General features: G+C 44.3%; 1 protein-coding gene across 4 annotated transcripts in view; it reads right to left on the minus strand.

Moving 5' to 3' along the window:
* Nucleotides 1-11,104, minus strand: part of LOC118358482 (erlin-2) — a 29,525-nt gene extending 18,421 nt beyond the window's left edge. The window contains exons 1-6 of one of the 4 annotated variants that reach the window (XM_035736367.2): nucleotides 10,977-11,062; nucleotides 8,948-9,001; nucleotides 8,679-8,786; nucleotides 8,247-8,328; nucleotides 7,822-7,868; nucleotides 7,627-7,688 (exon numbers count right to left, since the gene is read on the minus strand). In XM_035736367.2, the coding sequence (XP_035592260.1) occupies nucleotides 7,627-7,688; nucleotides 7,822-7,868; nucleotides 8,247-8,328; nucleotides 8,679-8,785 (298 nt within the window). In that variant the 5' untranslated portion in view covers nucleotide 8,786; nucleotides 8,948-9,001; nucleotides 10,977-11,062. Of the gene's footprint in view, nucleotides 1-7,626; nucleotides 7,689-7,821; nucleotides 7,869-8,246; nucleotides 8,329-8,678; nucleotides 8,787-8,947; nucleotides 9,007-10,900 lie in introns of all 4 variants that reach the window. The other 3 variants (XM_035736366.2, XM_035736364.2, XM_035736363.2) reach the window with 3 other exon arrangements.
* Nucleotides 11,105-13,949: the final 2,845 nt, after the last annotated feature.

The following is a 13,949-nucleotide window of genomic DNA, read 5'->3' on the forward strand; positions in this document are numbered from 1 at the left end:
AGAGCAGAGAAAGAAGTGTGGCTACATTAAGTAAGTAATAGTGGCTACCGTAAATAACCCACTGTGTACACAGTGTTTGAATAAACGCTGTTTCAACATAATTTGTCAACGTTTTGTGACGTGGAATCAACGTGTAAAATACATTGGATTTGAAAAAAGTAATCATCCAGTACCCCCTTTCATCTCATTTCAACCAGTGTTGAGGGACATCCTTTATTTCTGGCTAATATTTATTAGGTACACAATATTTATTAGGTACCCTTCACGAAAATGGTATTCTCCTACAGACAGTGGGTCACGTGGCCGTGGCTTGTTGTATAAAGCAGACCAACAGGCATACAGGCATTCCGTTACTGTTTGACTGAAAGTTAGAATGGGCAAAACTAGTGACCTAAGTGACTTTGAGCATTGCATTATCGCCGGTGCCAGGCTCGCCGGCTTCAGTATCTCAGAAACGTCCGGCATCCTGGGCTTTTCATGCACAACAGTGTCTAAAGGTTTACAGAGAATGACGCGACAAACAAAAAACATCCAGCCGGAGAATGGCAAGAATTGTGTAAGCTAACAGGCAGGCCCACAAACAGACAAATAATGGTGCAGTGCAACAGTGGTGTGCAGAACGGCATCTCGGAATGCACAACTTGTCAGTCCTTGTCACGGATGGGCTATTGCAGCAGACGACCACACTGGGTTCCACCCAATCAGCTAAAAACAAGAAGAAGCGGCTCCAGTGGGCATGTGATCACCAACACCGGACAACAGGTTCCTGTTGCGTTACGTCTCTTGATACCAATTCAGCAACGTTTCCATGGCCCAAAGAATTCAGGCTGGTGGGTCCAACCCGGTACTAGATGGGTGTACCTAATAAACTGAGTATACATGCCCCCATATAGATGATCCTTATTTTTTGGGGGACCTAGAATGCAGACTGGCTGGGATGAGTGACTTTCCCATTCAAAATCGGAGGAGTCTTTAAATCAAGTTCTTGATCCCATTCTGGACCGCAGTATCCCATCTCTTTCCCACCCATGTAGGTCAGTTGGGGTATTAGATAGAGCCTTATAGAGCCTGTTTGGTTGACGTGTAGAGAACGTTCAATCCAACAAGAGGCTACACACTTTTACTCCTCCCCCACATGTTTATTCTAAGATTGACTATTTCCTAATTTCTAGCACTTTCCGCTCCTCCACCCTCTCATGCATAATTGGGAGCATCTGATCATGCTGATGTATATACAGTGCAATCGGAAAGTATTAAGATCCCTTCGCTTTTTCAACATGTTGTTACGTTACAGCCTTATTCTAAAATAGATAAAATCATTTTTTACCCTCAATCTACACACAACACCCCATAATGACAGCGCTAAAAGAGGTTTAGACATTTTTGCAAAAACTTATTTTCATACGTTTTCAGACCCTTTGCTATGAGACTCGAAATTCCTATTCGGCACCTCCATACATTAGAGGTCCCGATGAGCTTGTACATTTTCATTTAGATGTTTTTTGGATGTACATAGCGGCTGTAACAGGGGTAAATTAGATAGTTGCTCAGCAAACTCACATCAACTGAATACAGGTGTCTAGTTCTGTGAAGTAATGTCAGGTGTTATTTACTCTCCTTTTTGAACCACAGAAAACAGTATGCACAAGAGAATTCACCAACCGTCTGCAGTCCACATTGCCTACGGCTTATGTAAGATTCTACACAAAATGTACAATGAGTCCAAGTGTATTTGGAAAGTATTCAGACCCCTTGACTTTGTCCACATTTTATTTAATTAGCCTTATTCCAATATGGATTATATGAAACAAATTCAAATCAATCAATCTACACACAATACCCCATATTGACGAAACAAAACAAAGTTTTTAGAAATGTTTGCAAATGTATGAAAAATAAAAAACAGAAATACCTTATTTACATACGTATACAGAACCTCTGCTGTGAAACTCAGGTGCATCCTGTTTCCATTGATCATCCTTGAAATGTTTCCACAACTTGTTTGTAGTCCACCTGTGGTAAATTCAATTGATTGGAAATTATTTGGAAAGGCCCACACCGGTCTATATAAAAGGTCCCAAAATTGACAGTGTATGTATGTCAGTGAAAAAAACCAAGCCATGAGGATGTCAGTAGAGCTCTGAGACAGGATTGTGTCGAAGTACAGATCTGGGGAAGGGTACAAAACATTTCTGCAGCATTGAAGGTCCCCAAGAACACAGTGGCCTCCATCATTCTTAAATGGAAGAAGTTTGGAACCATCAAGACTCTAGGAAGAGCTGGCCGCCCGGACAAACTGAGCAAACTGGGGAGAAAGGCCTTGGTCAGTGAGGTGACCAAGAACCTGATGGTCACTCTGACAGAGCTCCAGAGTTCCTCTGTGGAGATGGGAGAAACTTCCAGAAGGACAACCATCTCTGCAGCACTCCACCAATCAGGCCTTTATGGTAGAGTGGCCAGACGGAAGCCACTCCTCAGTAAAAGGCACATGACAGAACTCTCTGACCATGAAAAACAAGATTCTTTGGTCTAATTAAACCATGAATAAACTCTTTGGCCTGAATGCCAAATGTCATGCCTGGAAGGAACCTGGCACGATCCCTATGGTGAAGTATGGTGGTGGCAGCATCATACTGTGGGATGTTTTTCAGCAGCAAGGACTGAGAGACTAGTCAGGATTGAGGGAAATTTCAACAGAGCAAAGTAGAGAGAAATCCTTGATGAAAACCTGCTCCAGAGCGCTCAGAACCTCAGACTGTGGCGAAGGTTCACCTTCCAACAGGACAACGACCTTAAGTACACATCCAAAACAATGCAGGAGTGGGTTCGGGACAAGTCTCAATGTCCTTGAGTGGCCCAGCCAGAGCCCGGCTTGAACCCGATCGAACAAATAACCGTGCAACGATGCTCCCCATCCAACCTTACAGCGCTTGAGCGAGAGGATCTGCAGAGAAGGGGAGAAACTCCACAAATACTGGTGTGCCAAGCTTGTAGCATCATACTCAAGAAGAATTGAGGCTGTAATCGCTGCCAAAGGTGCTTCAACAAGGTACTCAGTAAAGGGCCTGAATACTTATGAAAATGTGATATTTTAAATTGAATTTTTAAAATAAATTTGCAAAATATTCTCAAACCTGTTTTTGCTTTGTCATTATGGTGGTGTGAGACATTGCAAGCCAAGAAATTGCAAGATACAGCTTTTGATTGCTGCTAGATAAACCTAGTGTACAGTTCTGACTGCCTGCCTGGTGACCGACCTGCCTATACTGTGCCACTCCCCTCTCTCTCTCCGTCCCTCGCGAGCTAGTTTCTTTCTGTTGCAAAAATACTGAGTCTAACAATCTAATTAATGTCTACTTCATTGTCGTTAACTTTGAAAAAATGGCAGAGAAAGGTAAGCGACAGCAGCGATGTCCTTATGGCAACACTTTAAGGAGTTAAATGCAAACTTTGCGAGGTGGAATTGAGGTACAGTAATGGTAGTATAGGTGCAATGCTTAACCATGTGAAAGGGACGCACCATTAGACCCAAACCGTTGCGTGCAGCGGCGCAGCTGCATTGTGAATTCACGTAGAATTTTGTGAAATTTTCGTATCTTTTTAATGGGGGAAAAAAATGGCTGTTAAAATGTTAAGAAGAATTGTCCATTTGTCACATCCCTAGTGCATTTTCATTTGTCCATGGTTGATTGGACCTTTGGAATTTTAGAAGTAGTCACTATTAGCCCTATAAATAGGATGCCAAATTCATGATATTGAAAATATTTTTTTTTACTTTGGGATATTGTCTTGTATACACACACATTATTCATAATATACAGTATGTATATACTATCCGAGCAGAAGATACAGTATATCCACTTCAAATGTTGATATTTGGTTGCGTTCACAATTCAATATCCAATATGTCACTTCTGAATTTCAACCAACAATCTAAGTTAAAGAATAGCACTAAATCAAATCCAATTTTTTAAATGCACTTCAAATAAAGTTTGATTTAGTCCTATTCTTCAACTCTGATATTTGGTTGAGATGGAGACAAGAATGCAACATATTAATAACTTGTAGATTACATTTTTAAAATCAAACAACCATCCATCATATACAAGGCAATAGCCAAAAGGTAAAAGTGTATTAATATAATGAACTTGGCATCCTATTTATAGGATTAATGGTAACTACTTCTAAACTTCCAGAGATCCAATCAACCATGAATGAATGATAGTATACCTAGCTACACAATTAAATTATGTTGTCCTTTGCTGGGCAAATTAGATGTCAAAGTAGCCTACATAAAGACCATCTGTCTGCATTGACCATGCAGACTGAACGAAAGTGTCTCGTGGATAAGCAACAATAAATGCGCTCCTTGAGTGACCGGGTGGGACTAAGTCTGTGTGGAAAGCGGCGTGGAGAGAGAGCGATGACTCAAGTAGCGGAGTAAACTATAGAAATGGACTTTACACACAGCGTACCACATTTAACAAGCCAAACATTCAAATACCGTTATAGAAGGTAAAGTAAAAACCCAAACTGGTCCGTGCATCAATACAGGTATATAGTAAAATACCGTATACAGCAAAGCCCTATTTCACAAACAGAAAAAGTGATTCACGAAAGAGTTGTTTTATTTTACTAAAACAGTTAAAATGTCCAATGAAGAGTTATATCTCAAAATCAAATCATTTCTGGTAACAATTAAGGACCTTACTGTGATCGTTTTCAATTAAAATTGTAAAACGGACACAAAAACAGAAGCTATTTGCATTTATGTCAAAATGTAGTTATCGACGCCAGCTTCGAATGCCGATAGATAGGCCTAGGTTCTCTCGCCCCCCCTCATCAGTTATGTTTCCTTGAGAGACATCTCTTGTTTTGTATCGTTCTATGTTCTTTAATATTAAACTCACTAACTGCCCCTGCTTGCTGACTCCGTGTCGACGTTACCGAATACTGCCTCACTGAATGGAAGCAGCAGTTAATCAGGACTTGTCCCAGATGGTCAACGAACAGGGACAACCACTTCGCCAACACTACGACCAGCTGCCACATCTGGGGATGCCTATGGATGAGGCCTTCCGCGTTCTTCAACGTCTCTAAATTTCCTGAGGGGCATCAACCCAGTGAGCACCCCAGCCCATCCAACCGTCCGCCCAGGTCAGCGATGTCTGTTTGTCCCTCCCGGACAAATATGACGGGACTCCTTCCAAATGCCATGGCTTCCTGCTCCAGTGCTCCCTCTTTCACTCATCAGATGGGAGCCCCCACCACGGAGAGGTCCAAGGTTGCCACGGTTATTTCCCTGCTGACCAAACAGGCATTGGAGTGGGCTACGGCCTTCTGGGAGAAAGGCGGAGCTGGGTTCCTATGGGGGGGTTCATGGCTATGTTCAGGGGGTCTTCGACCATCCACCGGAGGGCAGAGAGGGGGGGTGAGCATCTACTCCAACTACGGCAGGATGGCCAGACCACGGCGGCGTAGGCACTTATCTTTCGGACAATGGCAGCATCCATGGCTCCTCAATCTATTCAGAAGAGGATTGCGCGAAGGAGGTCCAGACGGAGTTGGTGTGCCGACAATCTAACCTTGGACACACTCATCTCGATGGCCATCCGTCTGGATAACCTTCTTCGGGAGAGTCGGCACCCCAATCGCCTCTCTCCCTCCTTCGTTGACTGTCAAGAGCCTGAAACCATGGAGGTAGGGGCCACACACCTCCCCGCATCTGAGCGACGCCGTCGGAGACAGTTAGGGCTCTATCCTCATTGCGGCCAGGAGGGGCACCAGCTTCAACGGTGTCCAGGACGTTCCAACATGGAATCGACGAGAGCAGAAGGACAGCCCGTGATCATCTGTCTCCTGGGTTAGGCGCGAGTACTCCATCATCATCATCACTTTCCACCAAACCTTTTTTAGTATCCATTTCACTAGCTGGCTGTCTCATCTATTGTTTCTACAGCTCTAGTGGATTCCGGTGCCGTAGGGAATTTTATTGACCAGGCCCTTGCCTCCTCCCTGCACATCACCTCATACCTGCTCTTCTCTCTGTTTGCGGTCCAAGCGTTGGAAATGCAACCATTGGGATCCAGCACTGTTACGCACGTCACAGCTCCACTCACCCTCACTGTGGAGAGGAGGATTACTGCCGGGGGACCAAGATGTCAGAGCCCTGCTTTCCTGCACCCTGTGGTTCCACATCCGTGGAGGGCTCTGTGAGTGTACGCCAGCCCATCAATCGGTCCTCCCGTATCGTTGGATGCGTGTTTTGGGAAGTAGATGTGGACATCTGCCAGGCTCTGGAGAGGGTACCCACTCCTGCCACCTGCTCTCTGGAGCGCATCTAAGTCCCCACGGGGGTCAGAGAGTGGTTGCTGACCTGGGCACACACATCCCTCGCCGCTGGACACCCAGGTATCACCCGCACCACTCAATCCCTTTCTGAGAAATACTGGTGACTCACTTTGGCCCAGGATATTGCACACTATGTCAACTCATGTTCAGTATGTACTCAATCTAAATCTTCCCGACACACTCCAGCAGGAAAGTTCCTTCCCTCTCCTGTGCCTCAGCATCCCTGGTCTCATCTGTCCATTGATTTTGTCACTGATCTCCCCTCCGCTGATGGTTTCACTCCCATTATGGTGGTTGTGGACAGATCCTTCAAATCATGCCGTTTTATCCCTCTCTCTGGTCTCCCTACCGCTCTCCAGGTCGCTGAGGCACTGTTCCAGCAGGTCTTCCGGCACTATGGCCTTCTGGAGGATATCGTCTCCTATCATGGCCCCCAATTCACATCACGTGTATGAAGGCCTTCATGGAGAAGCGGATCGCCACCGCAGTGAGGCTCCCGTGTTCCATCCTGGTGATCACGTCTGGCTCTCCACCAGGAACCTTCCGCTCTGCCTACCCTGTAAGAAGTGGAGTCCTCAGTTTGTGGGGCTGTTCAAGGTCCTCGGAAGGGTCAATGAGGTAACTTAGATTACTACTCCCATCTAACTACTGGATCTCACCATCTTTTCATGTTTCCCTCCTCAGGCTCCTGGTCCCCTGGCTGATGACATCCCCCACGACACCCCTCGGTCTCCCTTGGACATTGAGGGGAGCCCCGTGTATGCCGTCAAATCACTCCTGGACTAACAACGCCGTGGGGGTCGGCTCCAGTACCTGGTGGACTGGGAAGTGTGCGGTCCAGAGGAGCTGCCAGGACTGGTGGTAAGTAGACCGGCGACGTCGAGCGCCGGAGACGTGGAGCGGGAGTAGACGTGACAGTTCCCCAGCTCCGGCGCTCACTAACCACCGGTCCTGGCAACCCATCTTTACGCACACCTGCATCTCATCATCAGTCACACCTCATTTTGCTATTGATTTGCTATTGAATGGGAGTCCCATAGTGCAGCGCACAATTGGCCCACCATCATCAGGGTTTGGCCAGTGTAGGCCGTCATTGTAAATAAGAATTTGTTCTTAACTGACTTGCCTAGTTAAATAAAAAATAAAAATAAGATCAGTTTTGAGTTGTGGTGAGAGAGATTAAACTTGAGCACATAGTAAAATTGAAATAAAACTGTTTTATTTGATTTTTTAAAAATCTGCTCCACCTTTTGATTTATTGGCAAATGACTTTACCTGCTGAGGGTACGAGGTAGTTCACCACTTCTATCCGGTCAAAGTAAATCATCACTCCACCACTGAAATAAATAAAAACAGAATGTGTAACAACGCATATATGCAATAAATCCACAAGAATGGAGATAAAATTAGCCGGTATTGTTTTCGCATCCATCAAGTTTATTTTGGGAAGAGATAGACAGACAACCCTACCCTGTTCCACACGGTACATTCTTCACTTCATCTGTTTGTAGAGTGGTCTACAAAGATAGAAATAAAGAGAAGGCATTCAACATTCAAAAAGCCATTACTTCCACAGGGCTCAATTTGAATAAAACCTGCATTGTATTATTTACACAGTAGTTCCTTTTTCCAAGGTCAAATAACTTCACAGACTGGTCTTGGGCACAGTATAAAAACCTACATGTAAACTTCCCTCACATGTATACTGTCACTTTCCAGAAAAAGTTTGTGGGCTTGGGGCAATGTTTGTAAACAAACACGCAAAGACACTACTTAGCATAAACATTGAAGTCCAGCCTCAGTCTTTGTACAACTACATTTGAACCTAAACCCCTCACTCCCAGTCAGACCAGCCATGCCGAGGGCCTGTTCCTGAGAAGGGTCTGTTGTCTCACCTGCACAGACTTGAAATGAGTGATGAAGGGCATCATGAGGTGGAAGCCAGGGCTACTGGTGGTGGTCAGGAGAGCTCCTCCTCTGTGGAACACACACATGATCACATCACAAGGAAATGAAAAGAATCACATCAGAGCCAAATGTCATTCAAAATGGTTCCGATGTAGTAAGCAACCACAATTGCAAATGTTAGTTGTAAATGTGAGAGGAGACTGGAGAACTTGCTGGACTGATCTTAAGTTCAACACGAAATAATCTTAGCCCTGTTTCTATATCACACTACAGATATCATCTTAGTTTAGCGCTGGTATGAAGTTTGTGTGCTGTGCACTGCAAGATGAACTGATGCATGCCTCCAGAAACCAAAATGCATTAATAGACAGTAAGCCTCACGGTAGACATAACAATGACTAGCCTAATATCTAACTGACCTGTAGTAAACTCCAGTGTGTCCCTCCTCAATCTTGTGCACAGAAGAGAAGAGAGCTGCACCTCCAATTGCACAGATTATTGAGGCTATGGCACCCAACTGTGCCATCCTGAGAAGAAGAAGGACAAACAATGAGTTTCAAAAGGATCAACATACACAATGTTTGACATAGGGGACAGATTAATGAAATAAGCCTATAAGCCTATCCTATATAACAAGTAGGCTAGAATAAGGCTTTCATAACAATCAAATTGTAGCAAATAGAGTTACCTTGCAAGCTCTGGATATTAGCTAGAGGAGTTGAATAGAATCAACCAGTGCCTTCTATACTAAACAAAAATATAAAACACACCATGTAAAGTGTTAGTCCCATATTTCATGAGGTGATATAGAAGAACTCAGAAATGTTCCATACGCACAAAGCTTATTTCTCATAAATATTGTGCACCTGTTAGTGAGCATTTCTCCTTTGCCAAGATAATCCATCCACATGACAGGTATGGGATATCAACAAGCTGATTAAACAGCATGATCATTACACAGGTGCACCTTGTGCTGTGGACAATAAAATACCACCCTAAAATGTGCAGTTGTGTCACAGAGCACAATGCCACAGATGTCTCACGCCAGCCCACGACCTCTAACATCAGAGACCAGCCACTTGGACAGCTGATGAAACTGTGTGTTTGCACAACCAAAGAATTTCTGCACAAACTGTCTCAGGGTAGCTCAGCTGCGTGCTGGACGTCCTCACTAGTATCTTGACCTGACTGCAGTTCGGCCTTGTAAATCCCAGTTTCAACTGTACTGGGCAAATAGCAGACATTATGTATGACATCATGTGGGCAAGACGTTTGCTAAGGTCAACATTGTGAACAGAGTTCCCCATGGTGGCTGTGGGATTATGGTATGGGCAGGCATAAGCTAAAGACAACGAACACAAATGCATTTTATTGATGGCAATTAGAATGCACAGAGATACCGTGACAAGATCCTGAGGCCCATTGTGGTGCCACTCATCCACCGCTATCACCTCATGTTTCAGCATGATAATGCCCCATGTCGCAAGGATCTGTACACAATTCCTGGAAACTGAAAATGTCCCAGTTCATGGCCATACTCACCAGAGATGTCGCCCATTGATCATGTAGACGATACTCTAGATTGATGTGTATGACAGCGTGTTCCACTTCCAGACAATATCTAGGAACTTTGCACAGCCATTAAAGAGGAGTGGGACAACATTCCACAGGCCACAATCAATATCCCGATCAACTCTATGCGAAGGAGATCTGTCGCGCTGCATGAGGCAAATGCTGGGATGTTTCACGCTGCATGAGGCAAATGGTCAAACCAGATACTGACTGGTTTTCTGATCCACTCCCCTACTTTAAAAAAAAGATATATGTGACCAACAGATAGATGCATATCTGTATTCCTAGTCATGTGAAATCCATAGATTAGCCCGTAATTAATGTATGATTCCTTAGATGAACTGTAACTATTTGAAATTGTTGCATGTTGCGTTTATATTTTTGTTCAGTGTATTTCGAAATAAGCTATAGCCATTTAAACATTAGGCCGGAATCAATCACAGGTATTAACAACATATGTGATATCCAGGCACAGGGCAGGCATATTGTTGTCAAGCTAAACTCCTCTGTCAGGAAGAAGAAGCTTAGCTGAGACATCAACAAGGACTGACCTTGTAGCGTTATAAGAGGATTGTCCAAGACAGGGCGTGATAAAAAAAACCTCTCCCGGCTGCCTTACCTCATAACAATCCTAACAACTGCAGCCAGCTCAAACTTCCTAACTTAGTGTGTAGTTAGCTATACAATACCTCCAAATAAGACCGCTAAACAAACCTCAAGTCAAGCAATGACAGGAAGCAGACTTTTGATACCAGGAGGTCGTGAACCTTTTTGTTGCACGTGTAGGATCAGTATCTTTGGTTCCACTTTCTAACATGGAGAAGTTGATTAGCTTTGAGTTGGCAGAATACTAACAGCAAACCATGACTCGCCCAGTATTGGACGTACTCATACACCCCTCTCCAGCAACAGAAGACTAAATAAGCCAACGACGTAACAAGCAACCGTTTTGGCTTTTTAGCAAGCTATGCTAGCTACTTTAGCTACCTAGCTAGCTAACGTTAACCTAGGCTACGCTCGATTTCAAACACGGGAACGGTCACATCCACTGACACAATATTTCACTCACATTGTTGTCATTGTAGATACTTGATAGGTACGTTAAACCCCATTGACAAAAGTGTTCTAGAAATCCGTACGATTACCTGTAGTATTATCACTCGAGATGCCTCCTCCACCGACAAAAATAAGCAAGCACCTGCTACCAGGCTCACTTCCGCATTTTACGTCATACGTCTTCAGTTGGACGTTCTTCAACGAGGAAATATCCCACAAGACCAACAGAGGGGGACAACGAGTATCATATAAAGCTAATTATTCTGTTGTGAAGTTGATTCTGTGAAAAGAGCCATCATATCTAGCAAAATTATATTTATATTCATTTTGACACTGATATTATCCATGTACATAGGAGTACTGATAGGTAAATTGCTACCCCTTGGCTTAAGTGATACTTGAGTGACTAGACTAGCGAGCAGAGTTGCTTTTATATTAATGTAACATGTTAGGAACAGATTTGGTCAGTGTTTCACAGGGGATCATAATTACTGGGGAACATGTTATTGTATAAAAGCACCCCTTAGTCCTGTGTGTATATGAGAGTGTTGAGGTTTTAATGGATGCAGGGTTGGTGGCGGCATGTACCTATAACATTTGTTTGCGGACCGCCATAATACCAAAGAAGGAGAAGTGGTGCGCCGATGGGAGCTTTGTATCAGAAGGCCTTGTGTGGGTAGAAGCCAATTTAGGCTTGATCCAAAAATATGCTTGTAGCTTGCCGTATGGATGGTGTGATGCAATTGCGGAGTCTCTGGAGGCAAGCAGGGGCCAAATTGAGCTCTGTATTGCATCGCCGTGCGCCTCTCAAATGTTGTAACAATGCCGAGAGCTCCAAATCGCTATGCATTGGAATGATTGGTTGACGGTAGGTGAGGGTGGGAGGTCCTATATAAACACAAACTTACTTCCTTGACAACTTCATTCACAACAGCCCCTGCGCTGTTCCAATGGAACGCAAGAAGTATGAATTCCTTGACTTCAGCAGAGGCCGTATCACCATAAATGCTGCAAGGCAAATGCAGCCCTCGGATTGACCATGCAGCGCCTCTAAGCCCATATAGGCTGTCCAGTGTCATTGTTGTACTTTGCTAGTCATTTGTTTGAGAGCCAACCGAGGACCATGCTGTCTTAAAATGTTTGGGGTTTAGTCTAATGTATTCTGAAGGTCTGTTGGTTTATCTGTAGGCCTATTAGTGTTTACGTTTGACAATATTCCCAAAAGTTTATCAATTTGCCACTGTAGTAATTGTCTTTGTTTTCAATTGGTTGCAGTTGAGCCCATGTGCTTGACCGGCTAACTTCACTGATAGTGGTGGTTCAAGGAACAGACTAAATTTGCCGAATGAATCAGCTCTCACACTGATTTGAAACAAGGGTTAACCATAGGGAGGCGATAGTTGTGGATTACAGCACAGGCAGCCAGTAAAAATACAATTTAAGAAGATCTACAGTATATTATAAATACATTTTAACATAATTATTTACAGCCTTGAAAAGTAGAGTGAGAACTCTTCAACAAGCTTCAAAAACATTTGTGTTTTCTCACCTCAACAACAAGCCTTTATTAGATAGGTGCAATGGTCCAGGGCAGAGATTTGGATATAATGTCCAGGGTCATGAGGCAGAGATGACGAACACTTTATTTATAGCCCTCGCTCGGTTGCCTCAGAAATATGAAACGCCAACCCTAACCCCTAGGTGCCGCAGTGCAATGCAGATCTGTGCTGCACATTTTAAACGAGAAGAGAAAAAGGAATAACCGAGTGAGGGGAAAATGTTTGTCAGAGTTCACTAAGTAGCCTATCAAGGGAACATCGCTGGAACTGGCAACGTAAGCTGTGCCGGGGCCCTACTGCCATTAATCACGACTGACAAGGAACCGGGGGGGCACGGGTGCTGCTGCCAGAGACTCTGGTAGTGATTATAGCATGGGGTCCACTCACAGCGAGAGTGTTGAAGGTAGAATTTGCCTATAGCTCATAGTCCAGGTAGGCTCCTCTGTGTAATCCCACAGTGTAAACAGCCCACAATTATGAAATGATCACTCTTTTACCTTTACGATTTCCTTACCTTTACTCTTTGTATAATATAAATGACACCATGTCAAATAAGTTAAGTGCAGTGCTTGAAAGCATGTCTGGCCTCATTAACTGTCAGTTGTAACAATACTTAACTAGCAGCGAAGACTGCTCTGAGTCCAGCAACCATAAATCACAGCCTAACAGCCCTCTGACAGGCTGGGAACCAGCACACAAGCAAGCCCTAATCCTTCTCTCTCTCGCTCTCTCTCTCACACACATAATTACAGCCCAACACACACTCAGACACACACACTTACATGCCCACTACTTTCTTACCTTCCTGAACAGGAGAGACTGATAAGCGGGCTTAGATGGGAAATGTATGAATGATCTCTAGAGCTTTGTATATCGTGTGTGTCTCTGCATGTGTTTTGTTTGCATGCGTAGTACCTAGTAACCCTCAGTCTATTGCTGTGGCCTAGTGGGGGTCGCTCCAGTGTCAATCTGCTGGTGTCCACTAAGTTGACGCGTGACTGTGTGTGTGACATGGCTGGAAAGGAAGGAAGCAGGAGAAACAAAGCCTGTGAGTCATTAATCACAGGGCCCTGACACACACATACCAGGACGCCAGGGGTATGAGCAGATACACACAAACCCACACGGGTGCAGGCATTCGCACACACCCATACACACCCTCAGACAGAGGAGAAGGCCATGACACCATGAGTGAGTGAGCTCACAGCTGGGCCAGAGTCCACTCAACTCACAACATGCTGAACCTACCACTCATACTCATACTCTGCATTCCTTTCCCTCAGCCTTCATCTCTCTCCATCTGATGTCCACCTGCTACCTCCTCCTTTTTTTTATACAATTCACCATCGCCTCACAATGGCGAAGGTACCTGACACAAAGTTAGGGAGAAAGGGAATAGGTCAATATATTATTTTCAGCTTTTGAAAACTGATGTTCTACCTTTCCACTGTCCTCCTTTTCAGTGCCATTCATTATCATTACTGTCTGTGTTCCAGGTCTTGA

The sequence above is a fragment of the Oncorhynchus keta genome, chromosome 25 (assembly GCF_023373465.1).
Source record: "Oncorhynchus keta strain PuntledgeMale-10-30-2019 chromosome 25, Oket_V2, whole genome shotgun sequence".
In the NCBI taxonomy this organism is placed as follows: Eukaryota; Metazoa; Chordata; class Actinopteri; order Salmoniformes; family Salmonidae; genus Oncorhynchus; species Oncorhynchus keta.